Consider the following 20,007-nt stretch of genomic DNA (forward strand, 5'->3'; position numbering starts at 1 on the left):
GTCGGGCTCCGGGTGTCGGGAGGCGGGAACAGTGGCGACATCCGCAAACCCGCGCTGAACGCGGAAAACTGACCAGCGGTGTGGTGAAGTAGGGCCCGAGTCCGGGACTACCGAAAGAGGGCCCTATACCAGAGATAGGGGGGTTGAGGGCCCACGAGTTGAGGCACCCCCACGCTGTTACGAGCGTCTACGGCAGGCCCGGCCTGCGCAGGAGAGTTGCGTGAGGCTGCAGGTGGGAACTACGCCTGTTGCTGCTGCGGGCCTGCAGTGGAGATCGCCACGGGGTAGCCGCGGCGGCTTGTCAAGGAGCTTAGCGCAGCGGTGAGTGATACGTCGCTGCCCGTAGTAATGGGCAGTGAACACATCCCAGGGAGCCGGTGTGGTGCCTGCGACGGAGGACGCGGTCCCGGCCCGGTGCGGAAGGGGCTCGTAGGAGCTGGAGAGAATCCTTTCGGGGGGGGCCCCCGGCGGAGGGTAGCACGCAACAGCACGGCTCTATGAGATGAGGGCCTAGCCGGGTGCCATTTTGTTGTGTGAGACGAGGCGGCTGCCGACGCGTGACCTGGCAGCCAGTGCGACCTATATACACCCAACCGTCGGACCTGGTATCCTTCCAGGAGGTGAACCCGCAGCAGAGTCACTATCATGTCGCAGGGCACGAAAGTCCGTAAGGACAGGACAGTGAAGGATATGTTCGTGAAAACCCACTCGCCCCCGACGGTCAAGGAGGCCTCTGGTGCTGGCGCAAAACAGGGCACGTCGGACACAGATGGCACAGAGCCCATTACAAAGGCCTTCCTCGAGTCCCTCTTCACATCCCTGCGGAAGGACATCCACACTCTCAAAAAAGAGTTCGCGGCGGAGATTCGGACAGTGCGATGTTATGTTATTAAAAATTTATAAAGCGCGCATACGCCCGAGAGCTTCTTGGCGCTGGAAAGAGATAAAAAACATAACAAGGGGTGAGTCTACGAGAATCTTTATTTCAAGTATGCCTGTGTGAAAAGGTGAGTCTTAAATGCCTTTCTAAAGGCAAGGAGGTCCTTACTCTGCCTGAGGGCTAGTGGCAGAGAGTTCCATAGGGTGGCTGCTAAAAAATGGAAACTGCTGCCTCCTTGTCGTTTTTTCTTAAAGCGTGGTACCTCAAGTAGATCTTTGTGGGCTGATCTCAGACTGCGTAAAGGAACATATCTTCCAATCAGCTGCCTGATGAATAAAGGTCCCTTGCCTTGCAATGCCTTGAAGATAATACACCCAGCTTTGAATTCGGCTCTTTGAGCCACAGGTAGCCAGTGCAGGGTCTCTAAGCCTGATTTAATCGATTCCCATTTGGGTACATTGCAGATCAGCCTGGCGGCCTGATTCTGCAGGTACTGCAGTCTTCTAAGTTGGCCTACAGGTAGGCCAAGATAGAGACTGTTTGAGAAGTCGATGTGGGAGAGGACTAGGGCCATGACTACCTGAATTAGGGCGGAATGGGTGAGGAAGTGTGCGATTTTCCTAATTTTCCTCAGTTGAAAAAATCCAGAGGAAACCACGGTTCCAATCTGGGATTTTAACGTGAGGTCCTCATTGATGGTTATCCCCAGGCTTTTTACAGTTGGAGATTTCTTAGGGGGGAGGCCCATATCAACTGGCCAGAAGTTAGGGCTCCAACTGATTTCGCTCTTACCGGGCAGGATCAGCTCAGTTTTCCCCGGGTTTAATTTAAGATGGTTAGAGGACATCCAACTCTGGATCATAGTCATGGTAGCTTGAAAATCCTCCACAGCATTTGGAGAATTAAGTACGAAGACTAGCTGCAAGTCATCTGCATAATTAAATACAGTGACTTTGTGCTTTCTTAAAGCAAAAAGAAGGGGCCGCATATATAAATTAAACAATAGGGGAGATAACGAAGAGCCTTGGGGGACCCCGCAGAAGGACCTGGACGGTGTTGGGGAACGGGTGGCAGACCTGGAGGCTAAACAAGATAGTCGGGACACAGAAACAGAGGCTCTACAACAGGAAATTATACGTCTCCACGGCCAACATGTGGATTTACAATCGCACCTAGAGGATTTGGAGAACCGTTCCAGACGACACAACGTACGCATTCGGGGAGTGGCGTACTCAGATGAGGACAAAGACCTGTTCAAGTTCACTAGGGAGCTCTTCAATCATATCCTGGACCGGCCAGAGGACACGGCACTCCCGATTGACAGAGCACATAGGGCAGGAACCCAACGTACCGGGTCGACTTTACTGCAGACATACTGGTCTGTGTTCAAGATTTCCGCACTAAAGAGGACATCCTTCAGAAAGCAAGGCAGAAGCAGCCCATCTCCTTTCGTGGTCATGCCCCGATGCTTTTCCAGGACCTCTCTGCACTTACACTGCAGAAACGTCGCTGCTTCAAACCAGTCACGAGCCATCTCCAACAGCAGTCTATACCGTATAGCTGGGGGCACCCATTCAGTATTGTATTTAAGCTGAACAACAAACTCTATCAAATACGCTCCCTGAAGGAGGCCTGTCAGGTCCTGGGCATAGAGCTACCGACGGAGGAGGAAGAGCAGCCATCTCGTAAAGGAGGAACGGGAGAATCCTCATCTCAATGGCGCCAACAGCGGAATCGGTGCAGCATCAGAAGACCTCCGAAAACTGAGATTGACAGTGGTCGCAGGGCGGCGGTGGAAGCGGTCTCTGCGGACTTATCGCAGCAGCCGAGCGGATGATGCCCTTGAACCTTGCAATACATGGGGTCTCAAATGTTCTTTTGGGGGGTCGGCGGGAGGGGGGACGACTAGGAGACTGGGCTTCATATTCCCCCGTGTAACAGTGTGACCAGTCATCTGTGAGAGATGATGGACAATGGTGTACTTTTCTGGCACTTTGCCTTACAGTTAATAGTTCGGGGATGTTGGAGAGGGTGGGGGCATGGGGGGTGGAGGGGGTGTTGGGGCTGGATGGGGGGTAGGGTTGGAGATGTACAATTTCGCGGGAGGGAGAGGGAGGGGTTCCAGGTCTGGGAGGTTCCGACACGACAGTCTGGCGAGAGTTCTAGGTATCCTGTGGCGGGCCACGACTGGACACGATTCGGAATGTTGGGAGAGCCATGTTGGAGTAGGGGTGCAAGCATCCGGGGTCGCCGCGGGAACACTGAGCGGGAGGGGAAGACAGTGACTCATGCCCCCCACTGAAGTACGCATTCTCTCCCTAAATGTGAGAGGGCTCAACAACCCAATCAAACGGAGAGCAGTGCTATCCTGCCTCGAACATGCACAAGCTGACATCTGTCTCCTACAAGAGACGCATTTACTGCAGAAAGACTGCGCGAGGATGAGGGCACGCAGCTTTCCACAACAGTTCTTCTCATCCACCCCGAACAAGAAAGCTGGGGTTGCGATCTTAGTGGCACAGAGGTTTCGAGGGCGGGTGCTACGGAAGGGAGCGGAGATGAAGGGGAGACTGTTATCGTACCATTTCTCTCTGGGGGGTCTGAATTCACGATCTGCTCAGTATATGCCCCTAATGAGGGACAGGAAAAATTCTTTCACGAAGCGCTTAGCGTAGTGGCGGCATCTGAGGACAGGCACGTACTTATGGGGGGTGACTTTAACCTTGTGTTCGACTCCACGCTAGATAGGTCAGCGCAGGCCCCCTCTTGCGAGATTAGTAAGATCACAGGGGATGGAGGTGGTGTCGTACGCCGATGACACGCAGATTATGGTGTCCCTGGCCCACTCTGTGAGTACATCCGCGTCCAACTTTAGGTCTTGCATGCAGCTTGTTGCAGAGTGGATGATTCTTAACTCCCTAAAGTTGAACGGCGACAAAACAGAGGTCCTGGTCTTTGGCAAGGACCAGGACGTGTGGTCGGGCGAGTGGTGGCCCTCATCCCTTGGCACCTGCCCCACTCCCACCCAATCTGCCAGGAATCTCGGCGTCATCTTCGACACCTCGCTCTCTATGGAGCTTCAGGTAAACAGGACAGTGGCCACCTGTTGGGGTGTTATCAGGACCCTCAAAAGAATCCTTCATTACCTCTCCCCCCAGGCACGCAAGCAGATTGTGACTGCTCTTGTTGGCTCCAGGCTGGATTATTGCAACTCTCTCTACGCTGAGGCCAACAAGTGTCTTCTGCAGCGTCTGCAGGTGGTGCAGAACGCTGCTGCACGGTTTGTTCTGGCCCTTCCCTGGCTCACATCTGCTACTATGGCAAGGAAGAGCCTTCATTGTCCCCCTATCCCCTTTAGGGTGTCTTTTAAACTCCTCTTCCTTACTTACAGTGCCCTCATGGCAGGCCCTTCTGATGCTCTTGGGTCTCTACTTACCCGCTACGTACCCAATAGATGTCTTCGCTCCTCAGAGCTGAATCAACTGGTAGTCCCCCGTTCTAGGAAGGTTAGATGGGGAAGTAGGACATTCTCCATCTTGGCACCCCAACTATGGAACTCACTTCCTTTGGAGATCAAATCTCAGCCCTCACTGGACCTCTTTAGGAAAACCCTCAAAACCTGGTGTTTCATTAAAGCCTACCAGTAAGTTCCCGTCACATGGTTGACTCAGCTATATATTGAGCTAGGCGCCTTGACGCCCACTGGGCTTAGTTGCGCGGTTACAAATCACATTTCATTCATTCATTCATTCACGTACTTATGGGGGGTGACTTTAACCTTGTGTTCGACTCCACGCTAGATAGGTCAGCGCAGCGCACTACACAGGCTGGGTCCTTGTCCGAGGGGGGACTGACGAGACTAGGGGAACTAGGTATGGTAGACCTCTGGCGCAGCTTCCATCCAGGCACTAGAGCATACTCATACTTCTCGAGCGCACATCGCACATACGCCAGACTGGATTACTTCCTGGCCTCTACCTCCCTACAGGCGCTGACATCCACTGTAGAGATAGGAGTGGCGTCCCTTTCTGACCACGCTCCCCTTCTGGCGACTTTCCTTTTCCCCCCAGTGCAGCGACCCTCCCGTTGCTGGCGCCTCAGGGACACGCTACTAAACCGCAAGGAGGTACCTGAGAAAATAATAAGCGCGATCAAAGATTATCTGCTGCATAACAACACTTCCCCAGCAACAAACTGGGCAGCGTTGAAGGCAGTGCTTAGAGGAGAATTCATAGCTTTATCCTCGGCAGAAAACAGGGCGCGGGCAGAGAAAAGGGATGAGCTGACACAGAAGGTTAGAGAGCTGGAAGGCATGCACCAAAGGACATGCGCCCCTAGGATCTGGAGGCAACTAACTTTGGTTAGAAAACAATTGAGTGTGCTGGACCAAGACAGAGCGGAGTTTGCGGCATTGAGGGTGCGCCACATATACTATACGGGGGGAGACAGGTGCGGACGGCTGTTGGGACGGGCGCTCAGAGAGAAGCGTCAGCGTCAAACGGTGAAAGAAATTAGAACACCCGGAAGGAGCCTAGCCATGGAGGATGGTGAGATTGCGACCGCATTCGGTGATTTCTATACCTTCCTATATGCAGGGTCGACGCTGGATCAGGCAACGGGTGAAGCATTTCTCGACTCTGCCCAGCTCCCGGCGCTCACGGCGGATCAAGCTGGAATGCAACATCAGACCCGAGGAGGTCATCTCGGCCATCTCCAGGCTCAAGCTGGGGAAGGCCCCGGGGCCTGACGGCTTCACAGCCATGTTTTATAAAACGTTTTGTGCACAGGTGGTGTCGCTGCTTACCACTCTCTTTATCTCCTTCGATGCTGCTGACGGAACCGTTCCGTCACGCCCCTCGGGTGGGCTGTGCTGGTGGCAGAACGGTTTCGTCACGGCCCAGCCGCCGCGCCTGCGCGTGCTGATTTCGCGCCTGCGCGGCAGGTTTAATTAAGCGGGCGGGGCCGTGACGGAACCGTTCCGTCACAAGCACAGCTCACCCGCGAGCCGTGACAGAACGGTTCTGTCACCAGCTCGGGTGAGCCGCGTGCCCGCCCGCGACCGTTAGCGCTGCGGCGGAATAGCTGCCGCAGCGAAGGAGTTAATTACCTTTCGGAGCCAGCCGCGATCTCGGAGGACCTGCTGGACACCACCTCAGTGATCCCTAAGCCGGGAAAAGACCACTTGAGGTGCGAGGCATACCGACCCATCTCGCTACTTAACATAGATTTGAAGCTATACACAAGCATCCTTGCCGCGAGACTTGGCCCGCTAATGCCAGGACTAATTGTTCCGGATCAGGCAGGGTTTATCTCGGAACGTCAAACCGTTGATAACACAAAGAGGGCACTGCACCTTATAGAGAAGGCCACGCGTACGGAAGGGGAATATATGCTGCTTTCAATTGACGCGGAAAAGGCTTTCGACCGCGTCCACTGGCCGTATCTGGAGCAGGTCTTGGTAAGGGCCGGATTGGGTGATCGATTCCGCACCTGGATCTTGAACTGCTACTCAAGGCCCTCGGCGAAGATTCGTGTCAATGGGTGCTCCTCGCCCAGCTTCTCGATAGAGCGAGGCACGAGACAGGGATGTCCGCTGTCTCCCTTGTTATTTGCCCTTTACATGGAGCCCCTAGCACAAGCGGTGAGACTCGTCCCAGGGATCCACGGAATCAAAATGGGAGCCTTCGAACATACCATAAGTTTATATGCGGACGATGTTCTGCTGTCACTATCCTCCCCCGGTGAGTCGCTCCCGACCTGTGTGGCTATTCTGGATGCCTTCGCGGAGGTGGCCGGTTTCAAGGTCAACCTCAGCAAATCAGTAGCACTCGACCTTTCCCTGGAGGCGTCCACGAGGGCGCACCTACAGGGACTCTTTCCCTTCCCGTGGGCATCTGAAGCTGTCCTCTATCTGGGTGTTCAGTTGGCGGCTCTCCCTCCAGGGCACGGTCCACCTTAACTATGCGAGACTCCGGCAGACGATCCGGTCCGAACTGGGTAAATGGAGACACCTTCCGTTATCGTGGCTAGGCAAGGTAGCAGCGATCAAAATGACGATCCTACCGCAGGTCCTATATATGTTCCGAGCCATCCCTATGAGACCCCCGGAGGGATGGATACGTCAGACTCAAGCTGAATTAGCACACTTATACGCCCAGGGAAGAAACTTCGCTTGGCGATGTTGCCTCCTGAAAACGGGGGACTGGGCCTCCCAGACCTGTTATTATACTACCAAGCGGCGCAACTACGAACGTTAGTGGAGTGGAGTAAATGGGAGTCCGAGAAACATTGGCTCTTCCAAGACCAGGCAGTGGCGGGCCAACTCTGCTGGAGGTTCCTTTCCTGCGGCGGCGGCATCAACCCCCTAATCTCTACGCTTCATTCATCACGAGAACGCCCTTGGAGGTGTGGGACCAGGTGAGTGTAGCACACGAGCTGACATCCTTCCCATCCCCACTGACGCCCTTGCTGAACAATACGGACTTTGGTCCTGGTATGGACATGGCGGCATTTGCGAAATGGGGTCCGGCGGGATGTAGGGTACTCTCCCACATATACGCGGAGGGAGGGGCTATTCCCTTTGATGCCTTCCGTCGTGAATACGGCTTGCCTGAGGAGGAACGCCTCCGTTACTTCCAGGTGCGACACTGGGCACTCCACGCCACTATCAGGGACGGAGCGAATCGCAGACTCAGCGAGTACGAGTATTGGCTACTCTCGAGGAAGTCTGACCGCAAATTAATATCAGATATTTATCGCATGTTGTTGGGTAGATACACACATGTACACAATGCAGGGAGAGCGAGATGGGAGAAGGAACTAGGGCGCACGCTAAGTAATAAAGAATGGGAGGGCATTTGTTATAGGGCCCGTCATTCTGCTCATCACATGGGCCTGACGGACACCCTCACTAAAATTGCCACATATTGGTATTATACCCCAGAGAAGCTACATGAGATGGACCACACACGAGACACACTCTGCTGGCAGGGCTGTGGGAGAGAGGTACACTAGTACACATACTGTGGGACTGTTCTCACCTACAAGATTACTGGAAACAGGTACTGGTCGAGGTAGACCTACACTTAGATACTACCCTTCCGAGATTCCCCGCTTACGTGCTGCTGGGTTCGCCCAATCCCATTACCTATCCACTGCGCTCCCAACGGGGTAGACTGATAGCCATAGCCCTGGGATCTGCGTTACAGAATATCCTCACCTATTGGCGCACTACACACATCCCCACTTTTCAGGGCTGGTTGCACCGTCTTTGGAACGTCCTAGGGATGGAGAAACTGTCGTAAATTGCCAAGGGGGAGGGAGACAAGTACCCAGAGTTATGGCGACCCTTCTTGACGCTTTTGGCCACTGAGTTCAGGGAGGTGACTTGTCCTAGATATCTGTGCCTGCTGCGACTGTCGCAGTGCGATGTCAGAGAACCAACAAACTGAATGATCACTACTATGCGGAGGACCATTGGACCTGGAACAGGGGTGGTGGGTTGGTAGATTGGGGGGCGGCGGGGTTGGGGATATAAAGTTTAAATGTTGCTCTATTTCACGGACACTACTATGAAGCCTTAAAACGGACCCGGTCGACATATCTATTGCCTTGTTATGATATTATGCGACTCCAAGCCACCTCCAGCGGTATTCAAGAGACCTTCTCTCCGCACTTGATTCAATTACCGGAGTCCGAAAAACGCACTTAATTATGCAAGTCTATCCTTTACTGTTAATGTTTCGAATTGCTACTAAAAGCTGTATCAACGCTGGGTAGGCCGAATGTTGACGCCGAACCAGTTTGTAAAACATGATGGTATATCAGACTGAATGTGCAGTGCAATAAACACAATTTAAACATAAAATGCATTCTCAGCTGTGATCCTTTGCTTCTAGAGTGAGCATGTATGCTCGAGATCCCAGAAATGCATATCTGCAGAAGAAATGCATGGCGACCAACATCTCATTAACAGGAATACTCTCCAAGCTATTACCATTTTATCTCAATACACCTCTAATTCAACTAAAACATGAAAAGATAGTGGTGGACTGTAACAAGCCAATTATTAACACACAAACAATTCCTGCTCTTTTCCAGGATCTCTACATTTGTATGAGGTCTCAGTTTTTTGCACTTTGTATATGTTTATCATTTAGTAGTACAAAGCAGAAGGCAGAAACAAAGATACATAAAAACAAGGTTGACGGGTGGTTATGATAAACTGAAGGGTGAGGGGCTGAGAGAACAGAGAGAGATACAGTGCTGTACAAGAATGTTTTTTTCATTTTTTTTCTTAATGTGTTTCTACGTATCAGGATCTGAGTGGTCTTTTAAGTAAGGAAAATGCTACTTACCAGTATACATCTGTTCTTGGCATGTAGAGCTGCAGAGTTGTAGACTTAGCATTAGATCGCCACCTGGTGTTGGGCTCGGATGATTGCATGTTGTTGTCATCTTGGAAGAAGTCTTTGCAGTCACGAGATAGGGGACTCCTCCCTTGGACGATAGTGCGCATGGGCATCGGCTCCATCCTTGGATTGTTTTTCGCCATGATGGAGTTAGTAGAAGTAAAGAAAAAAGATGTCCATGCGTGTGCATCTAAGTAAGATAAAACTGGAACAGATACAGGTCCCGGGGAGGCGGGAGGGCGTGTACAACTCTGCAGCTCTACATGCCAAGAACAGATGCATACTGGTAAGTAGCATTTTCCGTTCGAGGCATATGAGCTGCAGATTGTACACTTAGCATCGATTGTGCAGCAGTGTCTCCCCTAGCGGTGGTCACCTGTATCTGTTGCATTAGTTTGAAAGAGAGTTTTAAGGACAGCTTGGCCTACTGCAGCTTGCTGCTTGGCTTGCACATCAACACAGTAGTGTTTAGTGAAGGTGTGTGTTGTAGACCATGTTGTTGCCTTGCATATGTCCTCTAGGGAAATGTTTCCTAAGAAAGCCATAGAGGCTTTCTTAGGAAAAGTTCTTAGGCCTAGTTTGAGTGTTGAGTGCGCTCTAGGAGGAACTGTTAATGCACGTTTTGCTTTTTGGTAGCATATTTGTATGCATTTTACAATCCACCTTTAGAGATGGGGTTGCCCTTATGAGGTGGAGAGAAAGACACACACAGTTGTTTTGCTTTTCGAAAGGACTTAGTCCTAACTATGTAGTAGAGAAGAGCTCTCTTAACATCTAATGTGTGTAGAGCCCTTTCTGCCACAGAGTCTGGGTTTTGGAAAAACACAGGTAATTCTACAGATTGGTTTAAATGAAAAGGAGTTATTACTTTTTGAAGGAATTTTGGATTAGTTCTTAAAACCACTTTGTTACGATGTAGTTGTAAAAATGGTTCTTGTATAGTAAATGCTTGTATTTCACTTACTCTTCTAAGAGAGGTGATAGCAATAAGGAAAGCTGTTTTCCATGTGAGGAATTGCAGTTCACATTTATGTAAAGGCTCAAAAGGGGGCCCATGAGCCTTGTAAGAACAACGTTTAGGTTCCATACTGGAGTAGGTGGCAGCCTAGGTGGGATGATTCATTTTAATCCTTTGATAAATGCTTTAATTGCAGGTACTCTGAAAAGAGACAGATGTTGTCTGTTTTGTAAATATGCTGCAATTGCTGCAAGGTGCAGGCGGATGGATGAATATGCCAAGTTACACCTTTGTAAATGTAAAAGGTAACAAATGATATTCTTGATGGAAGCATCCAGGGGATCAATTTGGTTATTATTGCAATAAATGGCAAATCTTTTCCATTTAGCAGCATAACAAGCTCTGGTAGTCGGTCTCCTGGCCTCCTTAATAATGTTCATACAGTCTGGTGTTAGGTTAAGATAACCAAACTCTAAGACCTCAGGAGCCAGATCGCCAGATTCAGTTGATTTGGGTCTGGATGTTGGATGTCTCCATGGTTCTGCGTGAGCAGGGATGGAGTCAGTCGTAGCTTTTGGTGTGGAACTAGAGATAGTTCTAGCAGTGTGGTGAACCACGGCTGGCGTGCCCATGTGGGAGCTACTAGGATTAGTTTGAGAGACTGTTGTCTGAGCTGGCGTACTACTAATGGTATTAGTGGTAGTGGCGGAAAAGCGTACGCAAATCTGCCTGACCAGTTCATCCATATCGCATTGCCCTTGGACAGCGGGTGTGGAAACCTGGAGGCGAAGGTTGGCATTTTACGTTTTCGTGTGTGGCGAACAGATCTATGTCTGGATGACCCCATTTGTGAAAGAATGGTTGAAGAACTTGCGGATGTAGTTCCCATTCGTGAATTTGTGGTGTCTGCCGACTCAACAGATCTACTATCTAATTGTGAACACCTGGAAGGTGCTCTGCCAGCAGATATATATTTTGTGGAATGGCCCATCTCCAAATGTTCTGTGCAAGCTGGGACAGTTGTAGAGAGTGCGCCCCCCTGTATTTGTATATAATACATGGCTGTCATGTTGTCCGTCCGGATCAAGACAGCTTTGTTTTGTACTTGTAATGTTTTGAGTGCTAAGAATATTGCTAGCAGCTCTAATGGTTGATATGGAACAATTTTTTTGACTGTTCCATTGTCCTTGAGTTGTATGATGTAGGAGATGGGCTCCCCATCCTGTGTGGGATGCGTCTGCTGCGAGCACTAGCTGTGCAAAAGGTTAGAGGAACGGCCGCCCTCTTGTCAAGTTTTTGGTGTTCCACCACTGCAGAGAGCGATGTGTGCAGCTATCTACCAACACCAGGTCTGTTAGTTGACCTTGAGCCTGGTTCCACTGTTGTGCTAGACATTCCTGTAACGGACGCATTTGCAGTCTTGAATATAGTACTATGAGATGCAAGATGCCATCATGCCTATTAGTCTCATGAACACTCTGGCTTGCAGAGATTGTTGCTGTTGAAAAAGTGTGACTAAGGCTTGAATGCTCTGTATCCTTGCTGGACTGGGATACGCTAGAGCTGTAGACGTGTTTATTGTAGCCCTAGATACTGATGTATGTGAGAGGGTTGCAGGTGCGACTTGGTGTAGTTTATGGTGAACCCTAAGTCATGCAATGTTTGAATTGTCTGATGTGTGTGTTGGACACACTGATTGAATGACTTGGCTTTTATGAGCCAATCATCTAGATAAGGGAAGACATGTATTTGTTGTCTCCTGAGATGTGCTGCTACTACTGCTAGGCACTTTGTGAATTCTCGTGGTGCCGTTGTCACTCCGAATGGAAGGACTTTGAACTGATAATGTTGTCCTTCCAGCACAAACCTTAAGATACTTCCTGTGAGCAGGATGTATAGAAATGTGGAAGTAGGCGTCCTTTAGGTCTAGTGTTGAAAATAAATCGCCTTGTTGCAGCAGTGGGAGCACTTGTTGTAAAGTGATCATATGAAAATGATCTGATTGTATGTAATGATTGAGGGGCCTGAGGTCGAGAATCGGTCTTAGTGTCCCGTCTTTCTTGGGACTTAGAAAGTACAGCGAGTAAACCCCTGTTCCTTGTTCTTGTTAAGGAACTATTTGTATTGCGTCCTTTTATAGAAGTGACATAACTTCCTGTTTGAGCAGAGTAAGGTGTTCTGTAGACATTGGACGCTGCCTGGGTGGTATGTGTGGAGGTCTTGCTGTAAGTTCTAGGCAGTAGCCATACTAGATAATCTGTCGTACCCACCTGTCTGTTGTGATGGAGTTCCAGACAAGCAGGAATTGCGTTAATCCGCCCCCCACAGGAGTGGAATGCTGTTGGGGGAGCAGAGGGAAGTCACTGTTTTGTGGCGGAAGAGATTCGATTACTGTTGTTACCCTGACCACTTCCTTTATTGTTATTACCTCTATATCCTCCTCTAAAACATCCCATGTTAGAGGATGTTTGTGTGTTAGATTTGAAGAATGTTGTAGTGTCTGCACCTGTTTGCTTGGAGCCCCCTCTATAGAAGGAGCGACGAAAGGAACCTCTAGTTTGTGTGGACTGTAAAGCTCCCATAGATTTGGCAGTGTCCGTATCCTTCTTCATTTTTTCAAGTGCTGTGTCTACTTCTGGACCAAACAATTGGTTTTGATTAAAGGGTTGATTTAAAATGGTAGTTTGCACTTCCTGTTTAAAACCTGAAATGCGCAGCCACAAGTACGACACTAGTATTTACAGTTCTAGATGCAGTATCTGCTACATCTAGTGCGCACTTGATTGAGGCATTAGAAATAAGCTTGCCTTCTTGTATAAGATCAGTTGCTTGTGCCTTATATTGGTCAGGTAGATGTTATAGCAGTTTCTCTAACTGATCATAATGAGCCCTATCATATCGTGAAAGGAGGGCTTGTGTATTAGCTATACGCCATATGTTGGTAGCTTCTGCCTGAGGCATCTATGACTTTGGATTCTTTGTCAGGTGGGGGTGCCTCACCTGAAGTTTGTGAGTTTGCCCTCTTACTAGCATTTGACACAACTAGTGAATCTAATGGTAGTTGTCCTTTAATGTAGGCTGGATCTGCAGGTGCAGGCCTATATTTTTTCTCAATTGTAGGGTTTAAAATTCTAGTACTTACAGGGTCTTTAAAATTTCTGGAGCAAGTTTGATGACCCCTTTGACCTTAGGAAGAATTTGAACAGACCTCTGCGATTGTTTAAATGTGTCTGATAGAAAATCTTCCTCTGCCTCGTCAAAATGCATAGTGACCCCATGGTAAATGGCAGCTCTATTCAATAGGTGCCCAAAGCCAATGTTCTCTTCTGGAGGAGAAGGTTTTGATGGGTAGGACTGTGGATCAGGAAGATCTGGTATATCCTGTGGGTTTGGGTACTCCCAGTCTGTATCATCTGTAGGGTACGGGAAAGGCTCATCTATGTCTATCCCTGTTCCTAAATTATACTCATCCTCATTTTGAGGTGATTGTGAAGATAAAAGAGGAGAATGTGAAGGAGACATCTGTGGTGAATGAGATGAAGGAAAAGGAAGTATAGGTGAAGAAGGGTGCATAGGGGATGTGGCAGAGTTCTTCTTCTTGGCAGGAACCACAGGTGTGGATGTTTCATCTGCCTTCCTCTTCTTGTGTGGTGTAGTGGACACCTGACATGTATTTGGGTCAATGTAGATCTTCTTTTGCAGAGGATCTGGCTGGAAGAGTTCTTCTCCTTGTGGAACCTTTGTCGGCGCCAATTTTTTCGGTACCGGACGAGGTTGTTGCTTGTCTTTAGCCTTAGGAGTTGTTACAGTGTCCTTTGGCGTAGTTTTCGACACCGAAGTTGTTGCTTTCGGTGTCGTAGGCTGTTTCGAGGTCTTGGACGATTCGGAATCAGGCCTTGTCGGTTTCAGCACCGAAGACGATGTATTTGGAGTGGAAGCTGGTCTTGTCGGTTTCGAGACGTCGAGCGCTGGCTTCGCACCCTTGGCTTTAGAAGTCAACGGTTTCGGAGCCGAGATTTCTTTCGGAATCGGCACGTGTGGCTTGCTAGGTACCGAGGTACTGGAAGGCTTAGTTAGTTTCTTCTTAGCCAGGCTCGATGGCGGGGCTGTCGAAGTGGTTTTTCGGTCTCGACTGGGCCCCGGATGCGGAGTGTTGACCTTTGTCTTCGATTTGGGTGCTGTGTGTGGTGCAGGGGCAGTAGAACTCACGCGCTGACCCGATGGTATGGAGTCATCTGAGTCGTCTGCCTCTGATACGATCTGGAGATCATCGGAATCTTCGGGAACGAGCGGAACCTCTTCATCGAAGATATCCACCGGTTCCGGAGCTGATCTCTGCATGTCCTGTCGACGGGCCCTCCGATCTCTGATGGTTTTCTTGGATCAAAAGGATGCGCAGGCTGTACAGCTGGATTCGTCGTGTTCTGGCGATAAGCAGGGATTGCAGACCTCGTGGTGGTCTCTGTTTGGAAACTTTGCTCCACACCCGAGGCATTTCTTGAACGGTGTCCTTTCCATGAGGTGTAGGCCTCACGGCGTGGATAGGCCCAACGGCCCGCGACGATGACCGGAATCAAGCTGATGGAGTTGAAACTATGTTAGTCGATGTCGAAAGTAGTTTGGTACGGTTTTATGAAGTTTTTTGCGCTTCGAAGTGCTTGAAAAGTCTATTTCTAGCCGGAAGGGAAAACTTTCATCCGAACCCAGTGGCGGAAAAAAACAATCTAAGGATGGAGCTGATGCCCATGCGCACTATCGTCCAAGGGAGGAGTCACCTATCTCGTGACTACAAAGACTTCTTCCAAAACGACAACAACATGCAATCATCCGAGCCCAACACCAGGTGGCGATCTAATGCTAAGTGTACAATCTGCAGCTCATATGCCTTGAACATATATTTTTTAACGACATACCATCACACAGTGTGCAACAGCAGCAAAGGAGAGACATATTTACCTTAAGCCCTTCTTTTAACAAATCCTCAGCAAGATCACTGCAAAGCTCCTGGCACAAACTATACTGTTCGTCGGCTTTCCACATATCGGTGAACGTCCTAAATATGCAGAAAAAATGTATTTGAATTGGAAATGTAGATGCTCCTCTCAACTTTAGTAAGAGTACACCTCCCTGACCCAAGTACACAAACTTTGCCATATAGGGCATACCATTTTTTTTATTCAACAATTTTTTTTGCTTCTATTTTTCAGTAGATGAAAATGATTTAGAACTTTTTTTCAGTCCACTTATTTACCCACTATATTTTATATCGCAAACCATTTCATTCTGATGTTAATAATACAAACGGAGCCCTAGTGCTGGATGTTCACTATTTTCCAGCAGGTAAGGTTTAGAAAGCAGAGGCATAGGACAGACCGTATGCCAATCCCTAACTGGAGGGCTTGGGATACATGAACCAATACCATAAATTAGCTAGCTATCCCCTAATCGAAGTCAATCAAACAATATAAGTCAAACAATAAGCAGGGTCTCAATATCATGTTTTGTTTCCCATTAAATGGATAGTGTAATTTGACTCAAACACAACTGTACAGCTTAAAAGGAAAGACCATACCTTTCTGTACTCATGCTTTTCCTTTCTCCATCCCTCGAAAAGAAAAGAAACAAACATTCTCAGTCAGATCATTTATTATCACTAACAAATGTGGAACACTTTTGCTGGATTCAAATGTATGCACCATTGTCATTAGTGGTAAACAGTCTGTAAATAATGGGCGTTGGGGCAGGCTTATGAAACACACTTACCACAGTTCAGACCTACAGATCGTATACTTGCAAAGAAGCACACGCTATTGGTGATAATAATATCCAGGAAATAGACTTGCTTTGCCAAGCCATTGCCAGGCAGACATTGAGAGAATCCTGCATGTGAAGTGTTGTTAATATATCCACAACAAATTATCTTGGATATGGGTGTTGTTACTAATGAGTGACAATCGGAGAAACCAGTACCCTTTAAGGATATGAGAGAAGAGAAAGGTTGCAAGCCAGAAGGATCTGTTGCTTGCCACGCTGTGACAGAAAAACGATACCTTTTTGGATACCATGCAATAAAATTTTGTATCACTGATACAAGGACAACTGTCCCCAAGACTACCGAGCTCATACCTCACCAACTGCACAAGACTCCCGAGCTGTTACCTCCTCAGCTGCACATGTTGATCCATTCCAGCAGACAGACAGCGGTAGGCTGCGTGTCATTGTTTTATGCAATCACGCCTCATTTTGGCACTAAGCATATTTTAACTTTTTTAAGTAAGTAAGACTTGCATTTCACTTTTACATTCCCTACCTTCATTTCTTACTTCCCCGTTTGTGTGGAGGGAAGTGGATCCTTCCTTTAGGACCTTTGCTGCATTTTCGGTGGGGTTAGCAGCCCAGTCTTTCTTTGGCCCAGCCCTTAAAGGGAGCATGCTGGCCAGGACAAGCGGCAGATAGACGGTGGTATGCTGCGTGGGTGTCATTGTTTTATGCAATCTTGCCTCATTGTGGCACTAAGCACATTTAAACTTTAAGCAAGTAAGACTTGCATTAATTTTTACATTCCCTACCTTCATTTCTTACTTCTCTGGTCCACCGCAGCAGTTTGTGCTGTTTGTGCGGAGGAAAGTGGGTCCTTCCTTTAGGACCTTGACAGCATTTCCGGTGTTTAAAATTATTATTATTTTTTTTTTTTTTAAAGAGTTTTATATAGCGCTGGCTAGACCCGGAGGTATCAGAGCGCTTTACATGAGGTTCCACAAAATTACATCAGTTACAATTTACATCAATTGCTAGACAAACATTGCTAGAGCATAGAAGATGAGATAAGTGAAGTGTAGAGGGGAAGGGGGTAAGGGCAAAGGGGTAGGAGTAGGAGTAGGAGGGAGATACGGAGAGAGACGAAGGAAAGTCTGCCCAAAGTCCGGCTGGGTAGGTGACGATCGACGGGGAAGTCCCAAAACCCATCTCCTCCTTAGCTATCAGAAAGCTCCACCAAGCATTGGCCAAATAGCTAGGTCTCAATAAGAAGACATTTAAAGAACATAGAGGACGAAATAAATGGAGTGTAGAGGGGTAATGGGGTAGGGTAAAGGAGTAGGAGGAAGCATATGACAAAGAGACACAGGAAAAACTGCCCAACGTCCAGCGGGGTAGGTGACGGCTGAGGGGGAAAGTCCACTAGGTAGCTCCACCGGGCGTCGGCCAGAAAACTAGGTCTCCACGGTTGGGGGTAAGTTCACAGATTCAATGTCCGGATGGGGGAAAGGTCAATGTCAAGTTAAATATATCATAGTAGGAGCACAAGGTGGAAGGGACCACTGTGGCAGCCATCTTGGGGTCAGGCAAGGTGTTCTGACCTTGGTGTTAACATTCAGCCGGTCCCCATTTTTATCTTTTGCTCAGCAAGGAGGGGAGGGGGGGTTGTTGTGCAGAGGAGCAGCTTGAGGGCAGGGTCAGTGTCTGAGTTGAGTATTTCTGAGTTATAGTTGCTAGGGGGAGAGACAGCCGCCATTTTAGGATCAGACGGGGCGCCTCGGGTGTCTTACTCGGTTGATTTTAAAGCGGATTGTGGTCTTCCCTAGAGCAGTTGCTGCCATTGCCATCCACCAAGTGGCCACTATGCTGTATGGGCCAAAGGGGGCCTCCCTTGGGGTGTCGCCCCCCTGACGACCATCTACTGTGGGCGCCATTTTGGGGGTCAGGCGCGTTTAATAGAGGCTCTCGAATACAACTTCAAGCCCTAAAAAAGACTAAGGAGGACAGTGTCGGGGGCACCAGCCTTGCGGCCTCACAACCAGGATCCCTGGCGCTCCCAGCAATGTCAAGAATGTCCCCGCTCCCCGTCTCATTTCGCGGTGAGTGTCTGCAATGGCAGGCGGCTCCCCATAGGATTGTTACTATCTCTTCCCTGTGCTGTATGCGCCCTCTCCGCTCTGGCAGGAGTGGAGAGGGCGTCTTTCTTTGGCCCAGCACATATAGGGAGCATGCTGGCCAGTCGCGCAGCGGATGCGCTGCTGGCTAGTCAAAGGCAAGCATGTCTGTGCCCATCCATGCCCGGACTGCGGCTAGCGACAGAACCCCATGCCTTTAAAACAGGGAAAATATAATTGAACCACTTGGGTATTCCAAGAATCAGCTCCTTGAACTACGGGGGCAGGGGAACTTTGATTGCCACCTTTTAAAACTTGACTCACTCGACAAGTTTTTTGTTTGCCCGGTTTACAATTTTCAGATACCTCCTTTCAAACCTAGCCACATGCCTGCCCAGATTCCTCCCCTTGCTTCCTCCCTGACTTATGCAAGAACTCCCTCTCTGAATTCCTAATCATCGCGAGATCCTTGATTAAAAACAAAGTCAACTTTTCTGACTTTGTTTCCTTACAAAGGCCAGACTGGGTTTTCATCACAGAGACCCGGGCCAAAGACTCTTCCGGTCCTTACCTAGTTGATGCGATCCCACAGGACTATACCCTATCACGACTTGATAGAATAGGTAAAAAATGGGGGTGGGTTAATCAATCAATCAATTTATTAATAAAGTTTTATATAGCGCGAACTTGATCCCGAAGGATATCAAAGCGCTTTACAATTTGAGGCAAAGGTAACAAATCAAAACATGAGTCTAACATGGGGAATCTAATATGCATTGAATCAAATAGTACACACATAACAGCTCATTTATAAACCTGAGTGAACGAGTAGGAATGGGCTATACGATGGAGCATAGAGACATAAGGGGAGTAGGTACAATAATCATATACAAGAATAATAACCAGTACCAGAATAATCAAAACATGAGTTAAATGGCGAGTCTTAATAGGCATTTAATCAAATGTTGAACATCTAACAGATCATTTATACACCTGGGTGAACGAAGAATGAGCTAGAGAATGGAGCATAATGACTTACGGGGAGTAAATTCAATAATCATGTACAGGAATAATAACCAAAACAAAAATAATGATCATATGCAAGAATAATAACTGATACTATGGTATGTCCGATGTGCTTAGAACTAAAAATTGCCCCTCAGGTTAAGGTAAGAACTTGTTCATGAGGAATCTTTTTGCTTCTAGTTTGAAAGCAGCCTTGGAAGAGAGCCTCCGAATTTCCAGGGGAAGAGAGTTCCAAATTTTAGGAGCAGCCCCAGAGAAGGCTCGTTGGCATGTTCTCTTTTTACGGAAGATCTGTGTTTTTCGAGAGGAGGGACTTAGCACTCCTTGACAGTCTACCCCCTCCGGATAGTTCTAGTTTTTGTGCAAGGTAGATTGGGGTTTTGAAGTGGAGGGCTTTATGTGATAGGCAGGCAATCTTCACTTTAATTCTAGCTTCGTAGGGTAGCCAGTTTAGCAATTTTAAATCCGGGGATTTTGCTTGGTGCGTGTGATCAATCTGGCCGCAGCGTTCAGTGAAGCCTTTAGGGGGGCCAAAGTGTATTTGAAGAGGCCACATAGCGTAGCACTGCCACAGCCAAGTCTCGGCAAAACAATCAATGCATTTGTAAAGCGCGCTACTCACCTGTGAGTGTCTCAAGGCGCTGCGGGGGAGGGGTGCCGCTACTGCTCGAACAGACAGGTCTTAAGAAGTCTCCTGAAGGTCAGCAGGTCGTGGGTCTGCCACAGGTGGATGGGGAGGGTGTTCCATGTCTTGGTAGCGAGGTGGGAGAAAGACCTGCCGCCGGCTATCGCTCGTCGGATGCGGGGGACGGTGGCGAGGACGAGGGCAGTGGGGCAAAGCGGGCCGTTCGGGGTGTAAAG

The 20,007-nt window shown here is 48.8% G+C and overlaps 1 protein-coding gene across 3 annotated transcripts in view; it reads right to left on the reverse strand.

The window, feature by feature from the left end:
* POLK (DNA polymerase kappa) overlaps positions 1-20,007 on the reverse strand; it is an 869,741-nt gene that overhangs the window by 96,605 nt on the left and 753,129 nt on the right. For all 3 annotated transcript variants that reach the window (XM_086960765.1, XM_086960763.1, XM_086960764.1), the window contains 2 exons: positions 15,822-15,854; positions 15,206-15,302 (listed from right to left, as the gene is read on the reverse strand). In XM_086960765.1, the coding sequence (XP_086816891.1) occupies positions 15,206-15,302; positions 15,822-15,854 (130 nt within the window). The remainder of the gene's footprint in view (positions 1-15,205; positions 15,303-15,821; positions 15,855-20,007) is intronic.

Source organism: Lissotriton vulgaris, chromosome 3_1 (assembly GCF_964263255.1).
Source record: "Lissotriton vulgaris chromosome 3_1, aLisVul1.2, whole genome shotgun sequence".
Taxonomy (NCBI): domain Eukaryota; kingdom Metazoa; phylum Chordata; class Amphibia; order Caudata; family Salamandridae; genus Lissotriton; species Lissotriton vulgaris.